This window comes from Vipera berus, assembly GCF_964194415.1.
Source record: "Vipera berus genome assembly, chromosome: 3".
Taxonomy (NCBI): Eukaryota; Metazoa; Chordata; class Lepidosauria; order Squamata; family Viperidae; genus Vipera; species Vipera berus.
In genome coordinates this window covers 22,305,845-22,327,451 of record NC_138204.1, presented here as the reverse complement: position 1 = coordinate 22,327,451, position 21,607 = coordinate 22,305,845, and the positions used below count along the sequence as shown (strand labels likewise).

Genomic DNA, 21,607 nt, shown 5'->3' with positions numbered 1-21,607 from the left:
AAAGCTTTCCAGAAGCATGTGCTTTGTCCTATCTGGGTGGGGGGGAAAAAAGCTTTCAAAAAATTAAATCAAATGAACAATGTTTCTTTCTGGAAAAGAGACAATTGACACTATAGTTACAGAGAAAAACTCAGTGTGAAATTAATAGGATTCCTCCAACATAAACACAATGTTCAAAGCAAGTTTTTGGCTTAAATCAGTTCCTTCCCTTTCCTTATCTCACTCACCATTTTCCAACTCTATAAATTGATGGTTTGTGTTCTGCTAGCCCCCAATGGGAAGAAGTTGTTCTCTTTGCATCATGTCTGACACTGTGTCCCTGCAGCTAGGCATGAGCCTGGCTTTTACACTGCTGACCCAGAATCTAAAATATCCAAGGGAGGACACAAAACAACGGCTGCTTTTCTTCCATTGCTTGGAAAAATTCCAATTGGTAAACATAGGTCCATTGTGAGGCCAGCCCACTCCATGAAAAACTGAAAGTGGACATAGTGCTAAATTTACTCCTCAGCTGCAGCTCTTCTCCTTCAGCACTTTTGAAGTCATTTACTTGTCTGAAATGCATCAACCCAGTTTGAATATGGAGGTCATATACTAATAGCTTCAGAAGTAGTATTATCTATGAAAGATATATAAAAGAAATAAACAGATGCATTGCTTATTACCCATTTTTATAGTTTACTCAGATTTACTGAACTGGTCGTAACCAGTCCTAACTGGTCCTACTGAACTGGTATCATACTGTATAGGGAGAGTCAATTTGGTGTAGTGGTTATAGGCACTGAGCCTGAAATCACATGTTCTAGTCCTGCCTTAGGTATGAAGCTAACTGGGTGGCTTTGGGCCAGTCACTCTCTCTTAGCCCTAAAGAGGCACCATTAGAAAACCACTTCTGAAAAATATTGCAAGAAGTTCACTTGCCTTTTGGAAAAGCATCTTTGGGACCTGGATGATTGAGAATCTCCATAGACATATTGCAAGCAAACTGCATGGACTTGCAAAAATGGCCATTTGGTTGCCAAGAGTTTGACTTGAAGGCACCAAAATAAGTATCACATTGCCCCTTCTTGCAGTTATTTCATTAGACATTCCATATTGACAAGATAGTAGCCTTTCCAAAGCTGAGCAAAAGTTGAACTATCATTGTCGTAATTCTTAGACCTGCAAATTATGGGGACTATAATCTTACTCCTCTTATGGTAAATAATTCACAATAGGCTGATACAGAATAGGCACAAATTACTTTCTCTATTTCTCATGTTCAGCAATGAATATGGGAGCTCAGTCATCCCAAACAGTACCTTCCATGAGACCGGGGTATCAATAAGCGTGGGAAAAACCCGAAGTCTGAATAAGTGAAAAATATTACGTAGATGGTAGAGCAGGGAGTCCAAAACAACCTAATAAGGGAAATGGAACCAAACCTAAACAAAGGACAGAGAAGGTTCAATTTCCAGCATTCAAGCCCAGCACCAGTTAAATGGTAATGTCCACAGCCCTTGCAAGGTCCAGTGTTGATATTTACCTTGATGCCTTAAAAACCTTTAGCGCAGGTATCCATGAAACCCCCTGCACTTTGTTCCTGTTACTATTAATACAGGGATGGCTGCAAGAGTAGAGGAGATGATTCACCAGAAGGCCTGCCAGCACCTCAGATAAATTAGGTTACACAGCATAAATTGGAAATGTCCCTGCCTAAGGCCATAGAGGAAAGCTGAAAACTGTGCTGGAGTGCAAAGATCAGTGTTCTCATAACCTCAAAAATGATGTAAATGGTCATCTCATTAATAACATGTAATTCTTTGGGGGAAGGGCCTTTAGTTTATTATTAAAGTATACATATGGCACGTTGTGTAAAACCATGCTTATAAAGTATCTTTGCTAATTCAAAAAGAACATGGTAAGAGAATAAATGCCAGTTTGCTCATGAGGAGGTTCAAAGAATTTGCATTTCTAGGAAATGCTCTCAGTATTTCTTAAATTTGTTTCTTTTTTTTCCCCTAGTTTTCCTTCAAATGCCCAGAATACTGTACAATAGTTATTGGGACAAGAATTTACAGAGAAGTGGAAAATAAATTAGATTAATTAAAGCTGCCTGAAAAGATGCCAGAATAATCTGAAGCTGTTGTGTCTTCCTGTAGTTCTAGTTTATTGCAGCGCAAACAAAGAAAAGAAAGACTCTTGATGTGTGTGGAAGAATTGCCTTTCATTTCATGGACCCTTTGCTGCTCACTGAAAGACATCAGTATACAGAGAAACCTTGGAAGTAAAATCCAAGTTGAATATACTTCTCTTATCCAATAATATCCCTGGTGAGTTTGTGTTCCAGATGGAGAGTTGTGCTATTTATTGTTTATATTTTTAATTCTTTTAAAAATATTTATTATTTTTAATAAAATAAGGAGAAGAAAAAAATGAACATAAGCAAGCAAAAGGAGAAAAGAAAAAAAAAGAAAAAGAAAATGATTTAGAAACATACAAACTATAAGCCAGGGGTGTCAAACTTGTAGTGTCATGTGATGTGTCGTGACATATCATGACTTTTTTGCCATTGCCGGCAATGGGGTGGGTGCGGTTTTGTTATGATGCATCTGGCCTGCAGGCTGGCAGTTTGACACCCCTGCTATAAGCCAACAAAGGAATTACAGCACCAAATTGTACAGTTAGTGATCAGGATATGTTAGTGCTCAGGTGGTGAGACATTAACAATAAAAAACAACATCTATTAAATTGTTTTTATGATGTAAGGATTTTAATTGGAGCTGGATAAGACAAGTATGTAAAATACGCAGCTAGTATGAATTTACTAAATATGCTAAATATACAAAAGAAAAAGGGAAAAACTATTAAACATTATAAATATTAGTTTCTAACTTCCATTTGTTGCACTCTATGTACACTAGAATAGATTTTTTTTTATTGGCCAAGTGTGATCTCCGATACTTGCAGATTTTTAACTTTTTTATGTGCTTCTGATTTCAATTTTTTTTTTAAAAAAAACCCATACTTTAAATATTTGTATTTGCCTTGCTGCAAAATATATAGCAGGTATGGAAGTTTTCTTGCTTAAATAGGGTTAGACTTTTATGTGAGTGTATGTTATTGCTTTTGCCATTACTGTGTACTCTCAAAGTTCTAGTCTGATATCATTGGTAAAGTACCTCTTTTCAAATGTGCTAATATTGTCCTTGCAGCCATAAGTGTACATCTCTATAAATTATTTTTTTTAAAAAAATCATTATTTATTGATTCATTCATTTTATATGGAAAATACATGAACTCCAGTACAAGCTGTTAGCTGTTTCAAAAGTATTTCTTAAACAAAATAATCAACAAATGGACTGATTGCCTTCTTTCCCACCAATTCTCAAATCTTCACAGGTTGGACTAGGTTTACATATCACACAGCCATACTCTGGTTAACCCATCATTTAGTTAACCTCAGTTGGTAGGGCTAGAAAAACAGATTAAGTTATAAAATGTGGTGTATATACCACAAAGGCTGGGTTCATGCAATATACATCAAGCCAAAGCTAAATGAATCGTATTACAGTTGAGCTAAAACCTCTCTTCTCTTATTGCTCTCTCCTGTACATAACCCAATTAACTCATTTAACACGCAAGGATTCTCATTGTCTTTTCTTGTTTCTCTTGCCTCACTTTCTTGCTGATTTGTGACTTGCACACATCCAGACAGATGGAATAGGGAGTGAGGGAATATAGTTCCCATCCTCAGTGTTACAATTCCCATCTTCTTTGCTGCTGACTCTATGGAATGATACATCTGAACTGTAATTTATTTGCAAATATTTTTGTTACCAGGGAAATCTAGCATTTGAAGACTGATTTGTGAAGAACTGAGGGGTAAAGGTCTTTACCCCTTCCAAACATCTAATTTTAAGAAAGAGATACTTTCCTATCAGAGGATCGGGTGAGATTCTGTGTTGCTTCTGTCTCCTACTTTTGAGTAACTAAACCTAGGACTTAGATTTTAAGCTGCTTCCCTCACTAGGAGACATGCACTGACTCCACTAAATTTAACTATGACTACTTCTGCTTTTCAAACGTAGCTCTTATCTTAAAAAGATTGTTTGCCAGAATTTCACTATTTTTACACAGAAGGAAAGCAACTAGAATAACTAGGCTTGTCTGTTGCCTAACAATCCAGTTTAGTAGCTATTGAAAGCAACTATTCCCACCGCAGTGCCTTTAAAATATATTGGGAAAAAGATTGTGATTCAAGGAGATGCAATCCAGAGGGTGCTTGATTTAAAAAAGTCTGTCATAAAATTGATCACATTTGTTGGTTAAAGAAACAAAGTTAAATCCTTGTTAATTGGTCAGGGTAAGGAGGAATTAACAGCTTACCATGATGCATAAAACCATTGTTACAGAGCCCAACTCCCAGTGCCACAGCTTCCTCTCTGGTCTGACAGTCTCCCTAGTAACAAGAAAAGATAAATGTTACACCCTGGGCAAATCGTAATTCAAACAATCCTACCACAACTAGATCCCAGTTCCCAAATGAACAGAGAAGAAAGAAACAGTTGAAGTAATTAAAGCAGGACTCCCTTGACTTAAATCCCATTCACTCCTAAATGTAGTACCTTTTGTCTTCCTCAAGCTTTGAGAGGACAAAGACCAGAATCTCATAAAGGAGCTGTTTTTAACAGTACACAGTTGCAGCCAGTTGTCTCTACGCAGAAGCTTTCTTTACTAGCAATATAATCAAAGCCATCTATAGCTGGCTTTGATTTATACATTCCATAAAATATCAGAATAAAAGGCAGCAGAACCTACTGAAAGAAAACGCAGTAAAAATGATTCCTTACTCAGAGTTCTCAAATATCAGTTTTAATAGGGTATAAATACAATGAAATATCATGTCTGGTGCCCCATGAGAAACAGCTGCTTAAAATAATACACACAGCTTCAGTCATATGATTTCATTGTATTCAGGCTAATATTTCTAGGAATGATGTAATAGGTGTTTTTGGCTGACAAGAAGAAAGCGGAAGAAAAAAAGAAACACATTTACTTTAGTGCCAGATCCCCATTTTATCTGCTCAACCACTTGTGTGGGTGGCCACTTGGAATGGAACTATATAGGCTCAGCTCCATATGGCAACCAGCTCATATGAGCCTCTCCAACGACAGTTGGGCAATTCTAAGTTTATTAGTGTAGTTTCCTCTCTTTAGCAAAAGATAATTCCCACTGGAATATATTTCCCCTCTGTTCCACTTGAACTTAAAGATACTTTCTCATTTCTCAATCATACCAGAAACAAGGCTCATGGATACTGTGTAGTTGCAGTTCCTGGCCCACTCTAAAACACACAATTTCTTATTGGAAAACTCAAAGTAACATAGATATTCAGTATGTTGCCCTTGGCTTGAAATCCCTGCCTTCCTTGGATTCCTAAGTCAAACTAATCAATGCTTTGGAGGGAAGCCTTAGTTATGAGTTTTGCAAATTCTTTCCTTTTCATTAGACAACTTTGCCCAGCAAAGTTAATATAGAAAGGAACAAAGGAGGGAAGATGGATAACTTTGTCTGCTAAGCAAGGGGTTGGAACACGCAGCACTTCTGCTCCACTTCCTGGTCTATACATGGACAAATCTCCATGGTTTCCAACTGCAGGATAAATTATGGCCAGGAACTTTCAATAGCAATAGGATAAAGTAGATTCATTTGGCTTAGCAACTCATTCACACCCAGGGCAATAAACCAACCAAGGCAAAGACAGAGTCTTGTGAAAACTACTAAACAGATCTTTAGTAAGTCTAGAGTACATAATAGTTTTAAGATGACACTATTATATGCACCAAGCCCTTAATTAGCTGTTATAATTATCAATACTCTTTCTAGCCTTTATGATCTCAGAAAAAGATCTGTAAATTAAGACTTTCGTTTTGCTTATCTTTTGTCTATAAAGTAGTTGCTTTGCCCTATGACCATTGCTCCCTTTTTCATCCTGCACCAGGGATGAAAAAGGAAACAAAGCAACTTGATAATGTCAATCTCTGTTTTTGTCCCTGGGTGTTACATCAAAAATTAGGTACTAATTGGAAATGAATAGCAAAAGTTTTCTTGATGAAAGGCAGTCTCCAGCACTAGGTACTTTTAGCAGCTGTGGAAACTAAGAGATGATAGGACCACCAGATCAGGGCCACAAAAATTGGACATCCATTAGATGTCAGCAGAGTTGCCTATATCACTTTGCTGTTGAGTGGTTATCTGGATTTCTGCAGCTCAAATCTGGTAACTCTAATACAGTGTTTCTCAGCTCTGACAATTTGAAAACATGTGGACTTCAACTCCCAGAATTCCCCAACCAGCATGGAATTCTGGGATTTAAAGTTCATATATCTTCATGTTGCCAAAGTTGAGAAACACCTCTTGAACTTGGATACAGTTTCAGAAACTGCTTTAACCTGTGACTGGATTGCACAATTTAGACAATATGTATACAGAAGTTTCAAACTATTTTTAATTTAGATCAACTACACACTATCAGTGCAGAATAAGCAAATTCCTTTTTTTAATGGGCAAAATGTTCAGATCTGGAAGTGCTGATCAACGCTATTTCACAACTTTTTAATTGCATTATTATTTATATGCCCTAACATGCACCTTTCCCATTTTAACATCCTGCCACATGGCTTCTTTGCTTAGAAAGTTATTACAGTGAATTTATAAATGCCACCATCTAATTTTACTCCCAGATGAGTTTTAAACTGACATCTGTTTGACACTGTTCTGAAGCTAGCCTTTGGGAATCTGCTTTGCTTACAAGAAATAGCACATAAAAACAGTGACACAAACATGGCTAATAATGCAACTAGATTCACATATTACCCTTTGCAAAACAGCAACATTCAAGTCAAGAGTTGATTGAATCTATAACCTCTCAAATTGTCTCCTCATAATTGGGGATATAATACAAATGGAAAAAGAATGGCCATAATAAAATAGGAAGACCACTTCTCGATGTTCAGATAAAGAATTTTGCATACTTGATATCTAAGCATAAATGGAAACTCTGGTATCCTAACATAGGATTAAATGGGGACAATTTGTTCCAGACAAGTAATTGTTCTGCAATAAAAAGCAATTTAAACAGTGTTCTGATAACAGATCTGACATTTTTCTTTCACAAGAGCAGTATCTGGATACCAACAGCTGTATTTGGATTCCTATCTTGCTTATAAGCTTCTCAAAGGCATCTAGTTAGCCAGTGTCAGCACAGGGTACTAATGGACTAGAATCTCAATCTTAAATCTTTTTATTAAAAGTATAAGTTAAGTCAAAGTCAAGTCCATGCAATATCAGTGGAATAACAAGGCACGTGGGGAATATTTTAGAATTGTTATTTGCCCACCTAGATTAAGCTTCTTTTATGTTGTTAGAACATAAAAAGTTAAAATCTGGAGCATTCTTATTTCATTTCCAGTCTGATAAATTCAATATTTACAGATACCAAATAAGTCCTTCTGGTTGGACTTCAAAGGCTCCAACAGTTTATGTTTTAATACTGTGTGGAATAATTCTATGGAATAACATTACAAAATGTGAAAGAGTTGAGGCTGAACCCAAAGAAGAGAAACATCAACATGTATATGATCTCATTACCTGAGCAATCAACCAATCCACTAGTTTACTTGCTGGGATCACTGATTTGTACGTCTTCAAGTGATAATCTCTATCTCTACATCAGAAAAGAAAATCAGAAGATAGTTAAAAATTATGGTTGGCAAAACATATTTTTAAAACGTCAATACCACATTTTAACCTGGGAGAGAATTGACAGAAAGAAAACCACTTTTCTCTAGACTTTCTGCAGTTTATAGTTTAAATATTTGATTGCATGCTGTAAACCGGAGAGGGGATAGCCTGGAATGACAGGAAGACGAGCTTCTACCAAGGAAACCATCAGATAAAAGAGGCTTGAGCCCAGGACAACAAAGTATCTCAGACAAGCTGCTTGTTAGTTCACACAAAGATAATGGGAGGGAGGAGGGAAGCACATTTAGATTTGCAAGTTTCTGTTACTATTGCTGTTACAACTAAAGTAGTTCTGACCCACAGAGCACTGATTTTCAAATCTGGTCTACCTTGAAGGGCTGATACAGCCTTTTCAAATCTAGTCTCCTCTATATTGTGGGACTGTAATTCCCAGAATTCCATCTGACCATGCTGGCTAGCAATTTTTAAAGTGATAACCATATTACATCTGGAAGCTACTAAGTTATAAAATACTGCTATTTTATATTATCAATATATTTAATTGTGGCAGCTCTTTTGAAATAGCCAGAGGGAATCAATTTTGACCTAAAGCTCCTTTAAGAATGTATTTCTCAAACCTTACCATATTTCCCATCAGTCTTATACATATTAACTCTCATTTTATAAATGTTTCAGCAGAGAGCTATAAATCTCTTTGGGGGACCAATCATATTGGAATTATCCCCAATCATGTTTTACCTTATTTGCCACTCATCTTTCCAAAATTTGCAATGATAATTCATGAATTTTGGTTGTTAATTATCAGATCCACTTGTGACAGTCCAATTAAACTGATTTATTGCTAATCATGCCTATGTACAGGAATCTTCTCAACTAATGGTTAGCACCTGCTTGAAGTTAGATAATGGTCAATAGAAATCAACTGAAGTTAAACTTAGTTCGCTTGTGGCTACATAAGGATTCTAGGCTGATACCTCTTTTAACTCTGTCTACAGGTTTTCCTCACTAATGCTGTTGAATCTAATGTCATCAAAATACCACCACTAATTCCATGCATCGGTGTCAGTGTTATTTCCTTGACTAATTGACTATTTCTTTTTGTTTGACTTTCAAACTATTTTTAAATGAGCACAAATATAGCCAACACACATATTCATTCACACACTTTAAAGCATCACTTCCCCTTTCTTAGAATACTGTTGTTCCTTAGGACAGAAGAGTTTTCAATTAAGCATAGCTATGGTTCATAAGATGCTTCTATGCGCCAAAATGTACTAAGATGACAAGGAATGATCATTCAAGTTACTGCATTCTAGGAAAAATGAGAAGCTAGGAGTCCACTTCAAAAACTAGAATTCCAATCCCCTTTTTAAACAGACTTCATTATTTTATGTTACCAGTGGTTTATTCTGAAAAATATAGTAGTCTGTTATTTAACCAACCAATAGTACTCATCCAAAAGCTGAAACAGAGAATCATCCAATGATGTTTCAGTATACCAAAAAAAAGTTATCTTTGGAAGGTTATACTATAAGAGACAATACAGTAGAACACAGTCACATAGTCTTAACTAACTGAAAACATAGTTAAGAGGGAAGACAAGTTCTCCCAAATTGAAAACAATTTATTTCTGGTTCAGACATCACCCTGTCAACAAAAGTGCGTATAGTCAAGGCTATGGTCTTCCCAGCTGCAATGTATGGCAGTGAAAGTTGGACCATAAGAAAGGCTGAGCACCAAAGAATTGAGGCCTTTGAACTATGGTGCTGGAGAAGACTCCTGTGAGTCCCTTGGACTGCAAGGCGATCAAACCGGTCAGTCCTAGAGGAGATCAACCCTGACTGCTCTTTAGAAGGCCAGATCCTGAAGTTGAAACTCAAATACTTTGGCCACCTAATGAGAAGGAAGGACTCACTGGAGAAGAGCCTAATGCTGGGAAAGATTGAGGGCAAGAGAAGAAGGGGACGACAGAGAATGAGGTGGCTGGATGGAGTCACTGAAGCAGTAGGCGTGAGCTTAAATGGACTCCAGCAGATGGTAGAGGACAGGAAGGCCTGGAGGAATGTTGTCCATAGGGTCGCGATGGGTCGGACACGACTTCGCAGCTAACAACAACAACAACAACAACAACAACAAAAGGGATAAAATTCCAAATGAGGTGAGACATAGTATGAAGATCTCATAATAATGAACTTACTTTATTACTGGAGTGTACAGACTGTGCAGACGACAGTAGAGCCTTACACCCTACAAAGAAAAGCAAATGATAAGGTTACAGTCTAAAATATAGGTTAAAATGTTAGAACAGCAGTAAGCCTAAGTAAACCATTGCCTTGCTGAGGGACTTACACTATAACAGTTCACCCTCTGAATTAAAATAAAATAGAAACATTTAAGTAAAAAATGTTTTACTTATTTCACAATTTCCCTAAAATTTCTTGAACTAGAATATTTTAAAGCAACTATTTTGTTTTCACAATTGACACTGAGTTAATTATGTCTACTCTTCCATTCAATTGTACTTGAATAGACACTGAAACCTATTTGGTTGTAAAACATGCTATTTCCTCATCAATTATAATAATAGTAGTAATAACAAAAAACAAAGTCCTGCAAATAGAAGTAAAATGACTGTGGCAAAAGAAAGCAAAGATAGTACTAATAGTAATAGGCATTTTGAGCACAATTCCAAAAAATCTGGAACACCACTTGAGCATCACTAGCCCTGACAAAATTGGCATCAGTCAATTGCAAAAGATGTTTAACGCCACCAAACAACATCTGCATATCACAGGTCCTGGGGAAGGACGCAATAGGTGGATAAAAATGCTAAATCTAGTTGAAATATCTGGATGACTGTGCAATCAATCATAATAATATCTTATATATTCCATATTTCTACAGAAAATGCAGTTTGAAAGGGTTGGTGTAGGCATAAGGAAAATGATTCTTTATAATATATTGGATAAAGAAAATGTTAACAATGTAAAATAAGTTCTAGATTAAGCTAGAACATACTTTTTCCACAGTTTTAGCAGCAAAATCAAAAGTACCTTAGACATGATGTCTTCTAATTCACTCCGTGGCTTATATGTCCCATCATCATAACGAAATCTGTACATCACCTGTTCGTTTTTGAAGTGGTGCTTATCTGAAACTGAACCATTAAGAGTAATAAACAACTTTTATTTTCCATTCTCCAGCATGAAGTCCTCCAAACCCATAATTTGTTGAACAAGATTTGGTTACTATAAAATGATACAGGGAGTTCTCAATTAACAGTGGCAATAGGGACTGGAATTTCCATCACTAAGTGATGTGGTCATAACATGTGACACTACATAACCATTCTGCTTAGCAGTGGCAGTACCTGGACTCCCTGTTTACCATTGTTTAAAAAAAAGTGAGGACTGTATGAGTAATTAAGCAAGGACTTCACAGGATTGCAACTTTTGACTTTCTGCCGGCTTCCTCATTGACTTTGCTTGTGGGAAACTACCAAAAAAGATCACAAATCATGGGACACTGCAACAGTCAGAAATCCAGGCTACTTGTCAAGTGCCTGCATTATAATCACATGACAGTGGCAAATTGTGCTGGCTAGAACTTTAAGGACTGGTCATAACTACCACTCATTCAGTGACATCGTACGTTTGATTGGATATTGAATGAGGACCACTTTTGCACAAAGACAAAAGAGTGTATTAAATGATAATTGTTTCTTAGCAAAACATATTTCTCCTTGCACAATTCATTGCATCTACACCCACTATAACTGTTCACATTTTGGGGGAATAGTACTAGAAGTATATTTGCAAAATTTTCTGTAGCTAAGATAAAAGTGATATTATTAGTAATTTATATTTAAAATAATAATAAAATTGCTCTCCATTCATATATTTAACAATTTACATTTCTGCTTTTTCTCTCATATTACATGTTACAATTAATAATAATACAAAAATCCAACTGGAGACCACATCCAAAGTTTTATAGCTGTAAAAAGTAAGGAGGTTGACCTTGATGGAAATATGCAGGAATCATTTCTTGGGCAAAAAATATTTTTAAAATCCAGATCAAGATAAACTAAGTTACCAGGCAGATGCCTCCCCAATTTACTGAAGAATAAGAAGGAGGAGGAGATACAGCATTGCCAGAGCTGCAAAATTCTGTTATAGCTAATCTCAATAAAAGCAGTTTTAGCCTTCATGAGGAGTCGATTTCCTGTTCTGATCTACTTAGTGGGCTTGACACTAGATTGCCCTGGGGGATCAGACACTGTACTTTTGCATTAAGGTAAAGCCATTACTGGATATAATCCAATAGCTAATAGGAATGGGATCACAGCTTAGCGGTAAAGCATACAGTTTATGTGTGAAAGGATTCAGATCAAACTGCAATTTTCACTTAGAAAACAGTCAGAGATATAAAGTATGAGGAAGACTTTGCCATGAAAATCTACAAGTGAGGGAAAGCAGAAGCAGAAGACAACATTCATATGATAATGCAATCATGTAAATGCTGTGAGTTATGCTTGTATTGTAATGGTGGTTGTATATATTGAAATTTTGCTTCATTGCTATTTGCTGCAGAAGTCAATGGATTTTTCACTGCTGGGAACCCTGGAGAGCTCCTACCAACAATACCAGCCTACACTGACAAATAATAGCTTCCTGCGATATTGCAGTATCTTTCAGACTCTTAAAAATGGCATTGAATTAGCTTGAGAGGTACCTTTCCACAAAGGGCTGAAAGACACCATCAGTTAAATAGTTCATTATTAAGACAATTACATATAATATGTAGATGTGTTGTATCAGAAAAACAACAACTTTGTTAATATTGTCATGCCAAGTTTCTGCTGTAGCAGAAGATTATTCAGCAGTATATCTTTATGTAATTACATAATTACAGCTAGAACAAGTCTTTTTTTCCTATTACATTGCCTAAAAGAAAGGCTAGATTCTAATTATTTTCTCTGCTCAATATTTCATCAGAGCATACTTGAAAATTGATTACACTGAATACTCAAGAACTGATGCTGTCTGTCCCAGGACTAAACAAATGGATCTTCTCCAAGATTTCAATTTATGAAATCATCTTCTACTATTGTCCACTGAGACTGTTAGAAAAAGCAATTCTGGTGTACTAATACAAGAGATTATCAAAAATGTCAGTCAAACTTAATAGAAGAACTCCCCCATTAAAATTCGTTTCAGGCAGTTTGCATAGCAGTTAAGACAACTCAAATTCCTGAGGAAGAAAATGCCTCATTACTCTGAAGGTAATTTTCCAGCTTTGAACACCTGAAGGATGCAGCAGGAACTACTTAAATAAGAAACTGATACTGTTATTGGGAAGCAGCAGGAGAAAAACAAATTCTGGGACTCCTTGTTGAAGGAGACTGTCCTCCCATCCAACAAGCCGCTGGAGAGCTATTCCACACACTGGAAACAGGTCTTGATTATGCTACCCATGGGCATTCTGAGAGGAAAACAAATTATGGCTCTGTGAACAAATGCATCTGTTCAACATATTCATTTGCTCAATGACACATTTTGATATGTATGTAAACATCTGCTTCTTAGATCTAAAAATGTGCAACCCGCAATATGTAAGCAATTTATTACAATAGTTGATCAGCACAGGAAACAAAGGAAAAAAAACCTGGTAAGGTTTGAAGCCTTAGGTATATTTTATTTTTATTATTTTTTTATTTAGAAATTCTAAATAATTAAAAATAAATATAGTATTTTAGCTTTGCCATAAAATTTTACCACTCTATGCAAAAACATAACATATGAAGGGATCAGTGAGGCTGGGATTTTTATTTTTTTTTGAGATCGCTGTGTCAAAATATGTGAGTACATTGTAAAAAAAGACTTTGATCAATCCACATAAGCTTTGCGCACACTAAATTAGACTGAAGTCATCTTGGAAGATGCACTCTTAAATTTCAGCAGAGTTATCAACATTTTGTCCCAAGCACAAACACTGCTGGTCCCTCAGTTTGCCACATATGCTTATACACTGGTTAAAGGTTAGCACTTGTGAAGTAAATGTTTGATTCAATGTCACAAACTAGACTTCAAGAGATTATCACAATTGCTTATCAGGAAGTAGCTTTGCTGCATTTCTTCAGAATAGATATATACAGGACTAAATAGTTAGTCTGCAATCTTTTGTCCCCATTTTTGTCATAAACTCCATGAGACACAATGGAATTTGCTGCTGAGGAATATGCATAAAGAACTGCACTGCCAAATGCATTTCTTCTGTTTTACAATCTACAAAAGAGGTTTACCTAACATTTACCTTAAATTACAGAGAACTATTAAAAATAATATTTTATTTATCATATTTAGAGACTGCCCTTCTCCTTCACAGAGCTACTCTGAACAGGGTTGGTATTGAAGTTTCAATATCATCCACAACAATATATATTTCTAACTTTAAGAGCCACTAAATAGTGAATCATCTTGGACTTCCAGTTTTGCGCAGTAGCGACCAGTCGTGGGCTTGCGGATTCTCCGCACCCCTGCGGCTAATTTCGCTCTGCCTGGAGACCCTAAATGGGTCTAAGTCGTCCCAGAGAGGCGACGAAGAAAGAAGGGTGCTCCAGGAATTCTGGAATGGCAGCGGCCGTTCCATTCGACCTGGGGAATGCCTTCTAACCCGACAGGAGAAAGGCTGGCCATATTGTATCAACCAGCCCAGGCTACTAGCAACCGAAGTCCTAAAGCACTAACAGCACAGCTATGAACAGCGTGCTTGAAACTGGGTGAGGAATTCTCTTTTCTATTCTACATTAATTTCCTGGAAAAGATCCCCAAGAAGCAAAATACCTCCGAAACGGAAGAGCGGGATTTCTGCCCCACCCTTATACTAACGGAAGCAGCAAATAAATATATGGAAATGAAATAAATATAAAACCTGAAATTTAAAATTTAAATCTGGATAAATCTAAAATTGTTTGAATGGTTAAGACTATCATTTTAAAGATAATTGCTAATTTTGGAAATTGAAAAACAAACAGTTGCTGACACCTAGTGGTGGACGAAGACTATGACAGCTATGACTTTAATATAAGACTTGGCAAAACCTGGGAAAAGCTAATCCGTGTTTGTGACCTTCAAAGTTTTAACAACAAAGAACAGCTGTGACCAAATAAAAGACAAAGAGAGAATTATAAATTTCAGAAAATAAAATCTTTTTTTTAACTATTTGGATTACAAATATCTATTTAATTGGGATTTTAAAGCTATTTGCAGAGAAAAGAAAGGAAGAGGAAAAACTCAAATTCTTGGCCATCATGGATCAGAGACATGTAGAAGGAACATATGAAGAAAACAAATACTTCACAGGAGGAGATATATAGTATATTGCAACTAATTCAAACAACAATGACTTTAAACCACAAAGAAATCCAAAATAACTTTGAAAATATAAATCAATCTATTTCTAAGTTAACTCTACAACAAAAAATTCCCAAAAAACAACAACAGAGAAGGAGCAGATAAAATAGACAAATGGATATAGAATAGAAACTTATTGATGGAACTTAACAAAACAAGGAAACATTATTTAATCATCTTTGCCTTGCAAATTCATCTTGGTTTCCAGTTTAGAAACATAGAGATGAGTCTTATAATATGATGGGTCTCATCACTGGAATTTACTTCACCATTGTGGCATACTGGCCCTAACCCCAGTTTGTTTTAGGAACTTACATATATTTATGTTAGCCATTAACTTCCACTAATATTTGTTTTTTTAATGTATCGGAGGGTTATTTCACAACATTTATAGTATTATATCATTTCTGTAAACTATATGAGAAGCAGTCTATAAATATGCTAAAATAAGTTCCTCCAGTTAGGGAACTTTCCAAAGTTCTAACTGAAAGATTGGCTTTTGTACACATTTGGCTTCTTTTATGCTTCTTTTAACTTTATTACATTTGATAGAGTTAGTATTAGTGGAAGTAAATGCTACAATACAAAACACTCACCATGATGGATGATGCCATTCTCCAACAGAGCTTGTCCCAGATTGACTCCTTCTTCTGGTTTGCTTATCTCCCCAATTTCTTTCAACCAAGAAACAAACTCACTGGAAAGAAAGAGATGAAGTTTAACAAATGAAATTAGCTTCCTATTTCCTTTAGGCAAAGAAATAAACGTTCAAGATGTGTAATGACCTAAGGCATCTTTCTCTACCAGGTAAAGCGAAGCGTGTCTACATGAAAGCCACATCTTGGAGTGATTAGGAGGCTGATGTTCAAAATCATGCCACCTTCACAAAATGTCCAGAAAGACTCTTGGCCAATCATTTCTGTCCACCTGATCTACTTCAAGAAGCCTTCCTAATGTGTTTAAATCGCTGATGAGGCAGCATGCTGAGTCCTGCCTGAGTTTGTGCATGCATGATCTCTGAATAGTGATGTCTGTGTATGAGCCTCTAGCTCTCACTCCTATTATACTTAAGACAAAACTGTTCAGATTTTAAACAAAATGCATCCTATCTATATCATCTGCCAAACTGCATGCATTATTTTTTTGTTTAAAATGTATGGACATATTATGGTTTCATAATATGTGCTGATTGTGTATAAAGAAAGGCATATCTCTCAGTCACTTTGACTCTAAAGTTGTCTGGGTAATAAAGTACTGACACTTCTGCAGTTATCTTAAACAGAAGAACACTGATATTGACTAAACTCCACTGAAGATGTTACCTAGCCTGCTAACCAAACATTTGGAAGCCAATCCACATGCTAGGATAATGAACCTTCACCCTCATCCTACACCTGAGCTACAGATATTCACCACTATTACAGTCATCTTAAAGGCCATCAAGACTACTGGTACTTCTGCAATTAATCTGTGATTAACACTTGGCTTCTGAATAGCATGCCAGAGGCTGCATTCTAAGAACCTATGGAAGCCGACTTACAAAATTCACTTAGAGACTGTTCAAAGGTACATCACTGAAAAAAATGACTTATAACAATTTTCACACTTACAACCATTACATCATCCACATGGTCCTGTGATCAAAATTCAGACACTTGGCAACTGATTCATATTTATGACGGTTGCAGTGTCCCAGGGTCACGTGATCACATCTTGCAATCTTCTGACAAGCAAAGTCAATGGGGAAACCCAGATTCACTTAACAATTGTGTTACTAATTTAACAAGTGCAGAGATTCACTTAACCACTGTGGCAAGAAAGGTCACAAAATGGGGCAAAACTCACTTAACAAATGCCTCACTTAGCCACAGAAATTTTGAGCTCAATTATGGTCATAAGTTGAGGACCACCTGTACCAGTTTGTATTATTACTGTCTCATTTGCCTCTTCTGCCTTCTTTAAAATTACCACCTGAATTCCTAAACCTGGACTCCAAAAATATTATTGGTAGTTCCTTGATTAGGACAAAATCACACCAAAATTGTCAGGGCAAGCTAGTGTACTGTATATAAACAGGGGGCAAACTCCACACTTATTCACACTGATGATTTTATCTAGTAATAAAGGGTCTGCAAATGAACAACTACGCTAAAAATGCCCCAAGACTCCATAATTTAACCCTGAACTAGGCATATTCTATTGGAATGCAAAAATTTCAAGACAAATGACATGAATAAATAAAGTTAAATAATAATTACAATAGAGAGTATTGTCAGGTCAGCAACCTAACTTTTATTTATTTCCTTTGTTCCAGAATTTCAATATGGATAACAACTGAAGAAGCTTCTTGGATGAGAAGCAAACCATCTTCATGGAAAAAACAAAGAAAGTCCAGTCGCCTTTTGAAAAAGCACCCTTGGAACAATCATGATGACTGAGAATCTCCATAGACATCTGGTAGAGACTGGTATTCTTTACTATCATCCATCAGTAGATAACATCAGAGAAGAATATGTTACCATTTTGTAAATTTTGATCAATGTTTACATTCCAGTGCCTTTCAGATATTCCAGTTCTTTTTCTACAACTTCAACATGTAGAAATTATGTTCAACTACACTAACTATTGAGAAGTCCTGCAATGAATTATACAGCCTTTCTTTTTAATTCCCCTAAATAAATTTTAAAATGTTATTTATTTCTTTTGGAGTTTTTCCCCCCTGAAATACACTACCTGTGGCTTGGATGAGTCAGCCATTCCTAAAAACATGTTGAAATTGTAGAGTCAAATTAACTGTAACTGGAGGCATGGTTTGGATAAGCAAGTGACATACACAAATGGCAAGAATTACAGCTATTTTATTGTACATCTATTTCCTCCACAGGGGTGCACTTTCATGCTTTGTCTGGCTTCTGCAGAGCTTTGAAATAACTGATTTTTAACTTGGCAAACTACCAGATTCCCTCAGGAATAGGGTAATGCCCCATTCATCAAGGTTTTTTTTCTTTCTCTGACCAATCTCTTTCTTCTTCATCCATGGCTGCAAAACAGCTGCAGTCTTTCTGGATCCGAGTTGTGGCTTATGCATTACGACATGGCATTGCAGCCATTCATTCAGAGATGAAAGGATACCTTCTAAGAAACCAGGGCTACTGCCCCAAATAATATCTCATACAGAGTTTACCTCTTCTCCCTGCAATGTGTAACTTAACTCATGTGCTCAGATTTATGATCTTCCTTGAGCCATGCCTATGATTAATGGGAGAAGCTGAATTTAATAATAGCTCCAACTAAATGTAAAAGTTTAGCTGATTTTGAAAAATTAAGCAGGGTTGGACATGATTAAAAAAATGGGGGGAAAATGTCACATAATCAAAATTGGGGCACTTGGCAGACAAGGATGTAAAACTGGGCACAATTCACTTAACAACTGCCTTGCTTAGCAATGGAAATTCTGGTCACAACTATGGTCACAACTAATTCTATAAGTTAAAAACTCCTATTATCTCTGTGATCTGGGCAGAATATATTACCAAAGAAACAAGACTAATGGAAAAGATTTTGAAGCATCAGGACTTGCACATTTACGTCTGTCTGTATCCAAATCAGAGAGCAAATTTGCATTGATGCAAGAGAAAAGATTAGGAAGGTCATGGACAAGTAAAAAAGAGAAAAAAGAGTAGCTATGTTTGGAACCAATATTAAGTTCTCTACCAACAACTTTGTATACACAGAGATCCGTCAAACAAACTATAAAAGTCCCACTTGCTGTGCGTGACAAGAAACAATGTTAGTGGTTTGAGATCAGAATAGCAAGAAAATGTGCAGGCCATATTTTGAAAAGAGGGGGCATATTAAGATGAACAAATATGAACTGATCTGCTATAAAAAGCAAGTTGGCTGCTAAAGTTAAGTTGGAAGCTCACAATTTTATTCTTTTTCACAGATTTAGCAATTGTGGGAAAAATAGAAAGATTGCTACATGGAAGAATTAAACCTTGTTTATAGTTAGATATGTGGATACAGAATTAGAATGCATAAAGGAATAACCTTCAGCTCAAAATTGGGGGTCTTTTGTTTAAAAAAAGGTGAGGAATCATCAAAGTACCTATAGAGAGATATTTTTAAAGCCAGTACTAAACAAAAGTAACCTACAGTGGGAAATATTTCATGCACCTCAAGAAAGATTATTACAAGATGGAACTAACAGCTTCTACAAGAATTTGGAACATTTGGAAAAGACAACTTTCAAAACAAATAGGAGAACCCTCATGACCTAGTGCCCATAATTATAGCTTCTTCATTCAAAATATGCTGCGGATCAAGCTCAGAACTAATGCTGACAGTATCTAGACCATGGGCGTCAAACTTGCCGCATCATGTGAAATGTCATGACGTATCGCGACCTTTTTTTTTTTTTCATTGCCGGAGGTGGGGTGGGCGTGACCTCTGTATGATGCAACCGGCCCACAGGCCAGCAGTTTTGACACCCCTGATCTAGACCCATGAATGGTACCTAATCTTCCTGGCACAGCTTTTCTCATCATGAAAGTAATTAGACAATCTTCCCTGCAGATGTGTTTTGGTCTATTAGATTCTTATACAATTGCTCCCTCGCTATTCCCAGAGTGTATCTCTAGCTATGCAAATAGCAGTTTTAGTTTGGCAAAATTCCGTTTACAGGTGAAAAACAATAAAGGAAGCTACTCTTAAGTAACTCCATGTGTCATTCGTCATTCCTGGGGCCTGATGCCAATAGGGCAAATGGCTGAATCAGAGAATGGGATTTACCTCCGACTCTGAGATGAGTCCTATGGAATTCTGTCAGTTCATAAAATGCAGCTGTCATGTGAAGAATGATTGGCAATGGCAGCAAGTAACAGTAGTGTTGCAATGTGGTGATAGATGAGGAACACAGGGCATATCCAGAGTTGGGTGTTTGACCTGTCAAAGTCCAACTACTGCTACCATCATAGCTAAAAAAATTTATATCTGCATCTGTCAAAAATACCAATTCTTTCTACATGTAGCAAACAGCATCACTTTTCTTGCCCAATATCTGAAAATTGATTGCTATGCTGCAACATCGATGGAAGTGAGAAGAAAACAACACATATTCAGAATTTCATTACTAGAAAAACCCTTAGATGATCTCCTATCCAATCTCTTGTTAATATCTTTAGCACATATCAGTTTTTATTCATTCATTTATGTATCAAATTTCTACCCTACCTATATCACCTGCATGATTGCATGGATTACAAACAATCTTCTATTTTTAATGTCTTTCCAAGTCTAACATTCACACTTTTAAAAATCACTTCCCAATATTGCCCTGGCTACAAATTGTAGGATTTTCTTATCTCCACTGATAAAAAGAGGCAACTTCCCTACTTTTATTTCCACATTTTAAATCTGACATTATAAAACAAAAAAACTGCAAAAGTATCTTTTTTTTCTGAACAAAAAGGGAGGGTGATGAAAGAAGGCAGGACAAGGTAAGTTATCAAAACTATTTTCAGATTATAAGTGCTTGTTCTGCATTTGATTTCTTCCTTTTCTATAGCTTTCACGTGATCTTGTCCTTCCAGATCCAAAAGAATCTGCTGTCATTACATAATCCAATGGCATTATGTAGGAATGAATGATTAATTTTAATAAATTAAGTGTAATGGAGGTTAAAGACCTTTCCAATTAAATTCCCTCAAAGCACATTTGATTTGGCTTCACAAACCATCTACAGAAAACTCACAGTCCTTTCTGTTAATTGGAATGAAAGGCCCCATTCAAACCCAAAATCACTTACTTGCCAAGAAAGCACTTGGGAACAGTACTTAATTTTCTCCTTCTGTCTTTGATAAGATTCACTTTCTTGTTCGTCATCATGTGATATAGTTTTTCTCCTTTCTCAGCAATCATAGCATAAGCATCTCTTTCCATGCCTAGCTTCAGACCTGGAAAACAAAAGCAGAATCTTCCATAAACACTTCCCAGATAAACTTGGGGTTTTTTTAAAAAAAAACAAACAAGTTGGCCTAATATCAACTAGATCACAAACATTTTCCTTTCCTTGGTGGAAATAATTTTGTAAACAGAGAGACAAAAAAAAGCTTCTCAGTTGTGAATAGACACTTCTTTTCTCCTAAGTAAAGTAAGGGTAAATGTGAAGCTTCTTTTTCATCTGTTTTCAATGGAAGCACTTCATTCACTTCCATCACAACTAAGGCTGTGTGTATTGACAACACATCCAAGTCAGTCATAAATATACTGAATACACTGCATCAGGTTTCTGATCTAATTAGAGAAAGTGTGATATTATGTCCAGTGCAATTCAGAACTGTTTTCATGATCAGATTTCTATTATAATGATTTGCAGGGGGAGGGACATTCTGGCCAATTGCCATCTTTCTCCATACTATAATATTACTCCAAAACACTTGCTGAC

At 36.3% G+C, this 21,607-nt stretch overlaps 1 protein-coding gene across 1 annotated transcript in view; it reads right to left on the bottom strand.

Moving 5' to 3' along the window:
• PREX1 (phosphatidylinositol-3,4,5-trisphosphate dependent Rac exchange factor 1) overlaps window positions 1-21,607 on the bottom strand; it is a 220,742-nt gene that overhangs the window by 46,617 nt on the left and 152,518 nt on the right. The window contains exons 10-15 of the mRNA XM_081323900.1: window positions 20,969-21,116; window positions 15,759-15,859; window positions 10,801-10,904; window positions 9,945-9,994; window positions 7,634-7,709; window positions 4,369-4,441 (exon numbers count right to left, since the gene is read on the bottom strand). Coding sequence (XP_081180026.1) covers window positions 4,369-4,441; window positions 7,634-7,709; window positions 9,945-9,994; window positions 10,801-10,904; window positions 15,759-15,859; window positions 20,969-21,116 — 552 coding nt within the window. The remainder of the gene's footprint in view (window positions 1-4,368; window positions 4,442-7,633; window positions 7,710-9,944; window positions 9,995-10,800; window positions 10,905-15,758; window positions 15,860-20,968; window positions 21,117-21,607) is intronic.